Raw genomic sequence first — 8,095 nt, forward strand, 5'->3', positions numbered from 1 at the left:
GCCAATATTTTTGGCAGGGAATCCAAGATTTTATCCAAAGTTACGCCAAAACACAGTGATAGGTCAAATAAATATTTTTTTTTTTCTAAAACAAAAGCTAGAGGTTTCCTCTGTAACCATGCAAAATCCTTTACAGGAATTCATTAGAAAAAAAAACAAAACAGTTATAGTATGAAAAGTTGGTAGGTTTCCAGACATTTTCATACAATCGAAACAAGTAGTCAGAATGAAAAAATCTATCTTTTTCAATGCTGGACATTTGTTTTTATGGGCAGAATATTTTCAGCCTTTACCAAAAGTCACTGACCCTGCTCATGTTTACAACACAAAGGCATGAAAAATGCATCTCTATATCCTTGGGCCCTTTTTTAATCACGTGTCAACAACCCTAAAAATTTTAACTAATATGTAGATATTGTATCTTGTCACAAATATACTGTGTTCAGTTTCTTCACAAAGTCAACCCCATCAGTGAAAGGCCCGAGCGATCTTTGAAAAGAAGGTAGCCAAAGAAGAGGGTATCTCTAAGACATAGACGTGAGTAAGCCCCATAGATTCAAGACTCATGACTTCATTGAAAATATCTAAGGAGGGGTGATTGGCGAGTTGGTGCCTCAACAGAGGGTTTCTGGAATAAATCGCTCTGGCTGATTCCAACAAGATTACTGGCATGGGAAGAAGATGCTCCAGAGAAACCAGGAAGTAGACAGGAGTTTTCTTCACCATAACCGATCCACTCGCGTCCCTGGCCCGCTCTATCTTCTGCATTGCTTCGTAAATATTTGTTTTAAGGGATACCAGAACTGTGTGTCTGGCCATGATGTGTTTGTCGAATCTGGTTGTCAAGTTGCCAGCGGGGTTTGTGGTTTGCTGTGTGACGTATCTGTAAGTGACATCCAGCTGGTCAGTGTGGAGCTTCACAGACAGGAGAGCTTTTTGCAAATCTTCCAGAGCCTGACTGAGACACTCAGGATCCTGGCTCCTGTTGTGTTGGGTTAAATATCCAGAAGCACGATTGTAAAATGCAACTGCTGCCCAACAGGGGTCCTGGTTTATGACTTTAGTGTACATGTCAATACTCTCTGAAAGCTTTCCCATTTTTTCGAGCTCACTACCTTTGACAGTGTAGTAGTGCACGTTGGATGAGGGAGACTCTCTCTGCCTTAGTTTTTGTAAGGCTGTACTCAGGTCTGCACTCAGGACGGTTTTCAATCTAACAGCAGGGGCTTCCTCAGAAAATTTTGTAAGGAGCCACATTCCCCAAAACTCATTGAGTGCAGAAACATCTGATTCAGCCGGTTTGTTGCCGTTGCTCTTGTGAAGCAGATCCAGTGTTTCCAGGTACTGACCGAAGAGCTCTTCTTTCTTCTTTATGTTTGGTAGATCAGACTCCACATAGCTAGACAGTTGTTCAGCCACTATCGCATCTCTGATCTCTTTAACCATCATCAAATCAGAGTTGCTGTTTTCAGTCAAAATACGATACAGCAGTGAGGACATTTCTTGACTTTCTCCCCTGGAGTTGCTCCTCTGATATTGCCGCAGGTGCATAAGAAACAACTTCAGAAAAGTTGCAGACGCATCTGCAATATTTTCCATGAAAGACAAAATGTTCCGTGTTAGAATTAGCAATTGTAGAGGCTCTGACAGATGACTGAAGCAGACAATCATCTGAGCAGACCCTGGTGATCCTTGTCTCGCTGTATGTCCAATGCCCTGAGCCTCCACACGGGAATTATCAGGCAGAAAAGTTTGCACAACGAACAAACCCCCTGCTGATTTTACAGAGTCAGAAACCTGAAGGTCAGTTCCACGAGCAGACAGGTTTGTTGCTATGATGACGTCTCCTGCACCCAACTTCTTTGTAAAGACAGCATTGTTGTCCTTGTGATTTTTGATGTAAAGCATTGTGCTGGCTAATCTACCACTAAAAATGTGATACAGTAACTTTGCCAGCTTAATGGATTCACAAGTCACTAGCACAGCTCTTGGAGACCTGTATGGTGTAGGCTTGATTTGATCAAACACAACTTCACAGATTTTCTCGATCCATCTTCTTTCATCCTTCATGATAACTCCTTGAACCTCACACAACTTCCTGCGCTTGTATGAAGGGATTTGGCAAGTCTTGATGCCCTGAAATGTTTTCCTCATGCTCTCAATCTCTGCTTGTTCTCCAAGAGTCCCAGACAGTCCAAAGAGCTGACTTTTGTACTTTTGAAGCAAACCAAGGTTGGACATGTAGTTGGTGATGACGGTCATATCACTTAACTTCGTCTGATGTTTCATCTCAAGGAACTGCTGTAGACCATCACACCATTTTAAGCTGTTTTCAACCACGTCTGTGCAGCTGTAGTCCTCAGGTACAATTATATCACCTTCAAAGATATATTCATGATCTTTTTCCATGCTTTGTGCATGGAATGCATTTTTTATCCAGACCTTTAATTTTGAGTCTACAAGATCTGAAAGAAAACCTGGGATGTAGCAGCTTCCTTCAGACTTGTTCAGCTCTCGAGGTGTGAAATGCAGAAAACGCCTTACTTCCTCTTCTGCATGTCTCAGTACACTCTCTGTATCAGGATACATGTATTGACAGAAACCACCATTCAAAAGCAGAGATACTTGTCTCTGACCACTTCCACTGGATGACCTGTTCAGTTCTTGTACTGATCCATCTGTGTTGAGGTTGTGTAGAGCAAACCGACATGATGGGAATCTGGTCTCCACTGCCCTAAAGAACTCGACCAGCTTATCGGCTGCAACATTTGCAGTTGCTGCAATTTTCTCATCTAAAAGACTTGGTTTCCTCCGTATTTCCATGACTGTATCGTTGGCCAGTACACCTGTGTCCTCGGCCATTTGAAGAACAGTCGACTCATCCAATCCTTCCTGCTTGATCTGTTCTAATGCAACTTGGTGAAAGGGGTATTTTCGCCCAACAATGTGACCTGATGCTAATTTGCTGTACTGGTTGGCAGTGGCCCATATTAGTGCCAGGAGAGGATTGAGGTTCTTCAGAGCAGGCATGTCACTGCTTAAGTAGACAACATGATGACCTTTGTCCAACATCAAGGAATCCACCTCATCCACTATTGCACACTGGAATGTCCTCTGGCCAAATATGTCCTTCCTAAGAACATGGTGTTTCAGCCAGTCTCTACTGAACTGCTCTGCAGTACCATAAACAATCTGGCTCTCATAGCACTTTTTTGAGTCTTCGTCTTGCTTGTTGATGTTGCAGTCCACGCTGATCTTTAAAACATCATAGAATTTCTTCCATTCTCTCATGTCTCTCTCTGCTAGAACAGATGAACTCGACATGATGTCGACCTTTTCTCCTCTCAGAGCTCGAAAGGCTGCAAACATGGCCACAATGCAGGACTTCCCCTCTCCAGTGCCGACCTGAATGAGGCGTCCCGTTTTGGAAGGAGCCATGAGGCACCAGCTCACCATCTGGGTCAGTCGTGGTCTGAAGTGAGTTTTTTCTGCTGCCCGGCAAAGAGTCAGCAAGACTTTTCTCAGGCCAGTCAGCTCTGATCCTGAACTGCGGGAGCTAAGGGCAGCTTGAACTGATGACACAATACCTCTGATCTCGGCCAACAGCTCATTATTAACTTGGTTAAAGTCTCCATCACGGATTTCTTCAATAATCTCATCCAAGGTTTTGTCTTCATCGTCTCCCAAACACGCCTTGAGTGCTTCATTGGTCACTGCTGTGTCTCTGACCAACTCCAGAAGGCTTCTTCCTGTTCTGGATCTCCAGGTGGGTGTGATGTAATTAACTTGAATACAGTGCAACATTTGGAGCAACCATATGAGGAGATGCGATCTGTCATTTCTACACCCCGACTCAAATCTCTGCAGAAGGGCATCGAACAGTTCACTGACGTCTTCAGGTCTCCATTTAATACTCCTGACCAGTCCTTGCAGCAGCTTGATGAAACTCTTTTCATTTTCATTTGGAGTGAATAAATGGGGAGCAAGGAAAGAAGTTACAACTCGGTGAATCACTCTGGGATCCATTTCCTTGCTCAGGTCTGGCTAAAACAGAAAAGCGAAAATAGCTTAGAGTGTTTCATAGAAACATTTTTAACAGAGAAACATATCACAGCATCTAACAACATCTAACAATTTGCTACAGCTGCAATGAAACAACATGTCAAACATTCATAATATTTAGCTAAGTAAAAACTCTGGATTATATTTACACAAAGCTATTTTCAGTAGTGCTGGATTACAAAATCAATTTTAAGAGCAGTGGACTCACCTGGCACACAAAAGACAAATCAAGCAGCTGTGATCAAATTTGTCATTTTAACTTGGTTGCTGCTTCAATCTTGCTGTCTTTACATTGGCACCACCCCCATGGGGCTTCCGGCTGTTTACCTCATCTATCTTAGCGTCTGCATGTAATGACAAAACTGCACTGACGTCCACCTTCTGCGTACCCTGCATGTAGAAATTATTATAGCTCATGTCAGTAATAAAAACTTTTTATGGCTTTGTGCTGTAACAGACACTATTTCTACTTCGATGACGATGACTTGAAGTTTTGAAAATTATAATTAAAGCAGAAACCTAATTGTTCTTTTCCCTTTAGTGACACTCAGAAATGAATAGAAATAAGACCTTAGTAACATTCTGACTCACCTGATTGCCGTCCTCTTAAATCCCGGTCAGAGCCGTACGTCTATTTCCAACTGAATTGCAGACGTGGAAGCAAGCTTCCTCCTGCTGCGAGAAGTCGTTCTTGTCCTTTTAAAAAATTTGTGTTGGTTTCACTTTTGCTTTCTAGACCCTGCACCGCCCAGAGGGAATTTCCAGGTTTTAGCTTCATTTACTCTAAACAAAATGACTTATTGCACATGCTGACCGCACAACTTCAACGATTGGTCGTTGTGACATTCCCTGGTGACGATTGGTACCTGTGTGCTGTTTTCCATAGCAATGTAGAGAATTGCATCATTTTATAAAATGTATACTTATACATTTGTACATCAAGAGGGGGCTTTGCAGCTAGACTACTGCATGTGATTGTGATTTCCCAGTTCAAGAACCGGAGGTCCAGCTTTCATTTTTAGAACATGCTGGCTTCCAATGGTCAACAGTCATTTTGTGATGGTGGCAAAGCGTCATTTCAAGCACAGTTTCCAAGTTTCTGTCAGAAGGTTAGAGGTCCAAATGAGTCGATCATAAACCAACCATGATTCTCAATTAAGTAATAGCAAATGGATGCGACACTTTTAGATGGCAACACGTGAACTTTCAGTCCTTGGATTGTTTTTTCTTTTCTTTTACAGCTGAATTATACAGGTGAACTTGTCACGCTATGTGGAAAAAGTAATAAAATTGTTTATTATGATCCTATTTTTACTTCACAAGACCCAGTCGTTTTAATAAGTCTATGTACACACCTGCACACGCACTCTTTTAAGTAGTTTTTAAATGTTGACCAGTAACTTTTATTTCATCTAAGATTTTCCCTCAGTGTGCAGCAGAAATCAATTTGGACAATTTCAAGACAGCTCAACTCTAATAAAAGTTTTTTTTTAATCCAAAACTTTTGTATTTTTATTTTCTAAATGTTACGAATAAAATTAGTCAAAATTTAAACAACTAAAATACCTCAAACGTGTACATTTGAAGCCGAGTGCTTGGAGGGACAATTAAAGTGAGGAAAGAGTGTAACATTAGATGACTTCTTTTTTGGGTTGAAGTCACGCTATACTGACAAGTTAAAACACATTTGTAACTCCGGCTGAGCTGGATGACTATTGGCCTCACTTAACCCTAAAGCATGCTTTCGGTTTTGCTTGCCAAGACCGATTCTCCAGCCACACTTAGAAAAACCCCACTGCGTTTTGTTTGTCAAGTGTCTTCGACATGTGCTATGTGATTGTTATCTTAAACAAGCTTGTTATTTTGGAGACGGCTAAAACGAAATACTCTGCCAAACAATATTGCTTGATTTATTCTGTTTCACTGTTGTTGGGACTTTTAGTTTGTCACCGAGCTAAAACTGTAGGCTTTTCCTCTGACGCAATCAGAGCATCTATAACCATAAAATGACCCAAAGTGGGGGTCAAATTAGACGAACCACAAGCTCGAAGTATTGTTTTGTCTTTGAAGACTGACCACCAGCCTGACTGGAACGGGAACATCCAGAGCGGATGCTGCATGACCAAAGAAATGACGTCATCTGCCAGGATAAACTACCCCATTTGGTCACACGATGTAATGTAACAATCACCAAGGGAAGTGGAACTAAAATTCACCTCAGTTTTATTTCATTTTGGATTTTGCCAACGCACACAAAGAGTATGTAGTTCTCTTTCTCTTCTGTGAAAGTAGTCCATTGGAAGGAATCGTGGTGAACCGGCAGCTGGGTCACTGACGTGTGCTCAGATCCAAAACTCCCTAAATTTACAGAAGAACTGAATGTTGGTTCTGACAGAAAGGTGTTGGGTTGCATGCTGTTTTACGGCTTTCATGGTTTCTTATTGATGAGTCCGCACAGTTTCAGACCAGTTTGGGTCCCGATGTTAACCACTACCTAAAAGACCAACAATGGGCGGGTGAACATCAGAACCGGGCTGTGGCGCAATGCAATAGGGTGTGGACACCTGGGTGAATCTGTGTTTCTTTCCATAGGAAAACACTTTACAGCAAGATGTGAAGGAGGTAAACAGATGGAAGCAGTCGTATGCTTTAGCCAAAGTTCTACTGGGACGCTTTGGGTCACCAGGTGCAACCAGCCTGAACACCAAAACTCGTTATGTCCGATCAGCGAATCTTCAGAGCACTAACATTAAACCCGAGCAAAGGTCAAATTATGGTCTTAATTGTTTAAAGTGAATGAAATTAAATGAAACTTTATTCCGAACATGATGGTATAGTATAAAATCATGTGCAAGAACAAGGAATGCAAAAGACATATTTTTGTACCACAATAATCTTAACATGTTCAAAAAGAAGTAGAAAGATGTAAGATACTTATGAACTCCTACCCCACAAACTCATAAAATATTTTCAAGTGAGCCCTCATTAATAATCCAATCAAAAATAAAAATAAACAGGTTCATTCATTTTCCGTTTTATCTGGGTTTACATATGTCCAAGTATATAGATTCATACTCACACACTCATGTGCGTTAGCCTCAATTTACATAAACACATTAGTGCTAACTCCCACCCATATTTCTGTCTTGTGAAAAAGATCTTATAAATTACTTAACATTTGAAAGAAACAATAACTTAATTTAAAACACTTTTAATTGGTGGCGATCAGGATTGATGAATCATCAAAAAAGTGAAAGAACAATGACTTGACAATTGCAGCACCATGCAACGCCTGTGCGACTCCGAACGTAGACTTCCTGGAATTTTTGTTGTTCTTCTTCTGGTGTTTTTTCACATGACATAAAATCACCAGAAAAAGGCAGACATCTCACCACGTCCTGGCAAATCAGTTTTTCCCCCAGACAGGAATAAGTGGTTTTAACATGGGGTTTAGTTCTGTGTTTTTGACAGTTTGCTTACTTGATCAGCCAAAAGTGGAAAATTGTTTGTTGCTTTTCTTAGAGCCCCTTATTTCAAAATTAGGACTGCAGAATACATAACCAGGCGTCAGCAAATAGCGACTCAAATCTTTGACTTTGCAAAGAATCAAAACGTCTCCATCTACAGCAGTAAAGCAATGAAAATGAACACAGTGCCACCTTTTGGACATTGTCAGTACATCTATTTTGCACAATTGGAAATGTCAATTAGTTTGTCCTGGAACAATGATTCAGTGATCCTTTACCCAAATACCATATGAGACACTTGGGCTGCCATTAGTGGTACCTCCAGCCAATATTTGTCTTAATTGTTAGCAAGAAAAATGAATAACTGTGGTGATTAACACCAACAGCTAAAACAATGTTTTTCTTCAAACAAATTAAACTTTGCTGTAAGTAGAAACTGATGGGGGACGAAAAAAAAAAAGTTGAGAAAATGTCAACTCCCATAATCTTAAAACACGTTTTTTTTCTTCAATAATTGAAACCACAGTGTGTATGCACGTGTGTATAATGACAAAAGATTATAACTA

The 8,095-nt window shown here is 40.8% G+C and overlaps 1 protein-coding gene across 2 annotated transcripts; it reads right to left on the bottom strand.

The window, feature by feature from the left end:
* Positions 1-205: 205 nt before the first annotated feature.
* On the bottom strand, positions 206-4,732 carry LOC129378341 (protein translocase subunit SecA-like). 2 transcript variants are annotated; one of them, XM_055058651.1, is made up of 3 exons: positions 4,654-4,732; positions 4,271-4,452; positions 206-4,044 (listed from the first exon to the last, which is right to left on the bottom strand). In XM_055058651.1, exon 3 carries the CDS (start codon positions 4,024-4,026, stop codon positions 469-471), a length of 3,558 nt encoding a protein of 1,185 aa, XP_054914626.1. In that variant the 5' UTR covers positions 4,027-4,044; positions 4,271-4,452; positions 4,654-4,732; the 3' UTR covers positions 206-468. The 2 variants fall into 2 exon arrangements, with proteins under 2 accessions (XP_054914626.1, XP_054914627.1); XM_055058652.1 differs by lacking the exon at positions 4,271-4,452 and having other exon boundaries at positions 4,654-4,715.
* Positions 4,733-8,095: the final 3,363 nt, after the last annotated feature.

The sequence above is a fragment of the Poeciliopsis prolifica genome, unplaced genomic scaffold (genome assembly GCF_027474105.1).
Source record: "Poeciliopsis prolifica strain line A6 unplaced genomic scaffold, Auburn_PproV2 SCAFFOLD051, whole genome shotgun sequence".
In the NCBI taxonomy this organism is placed as follows: domain Eukaryota; kingdom Metazoa; phylum Chordata; class Actinopteri; order Cyprinodontiformes; family Poeciliidae; genus Poeciliopsis; species Poeciliopsis prolifica.

Excerpts from the sequence above, each read along its gene's own strand:
- LOC129378341 (XM_055058651.1), bottom strand. The coding sequence starts at position 4,026 with ATGGATCCCAGAGTGATTCACCGAGTTGTAACTTCTTTCCTTGCTCCC.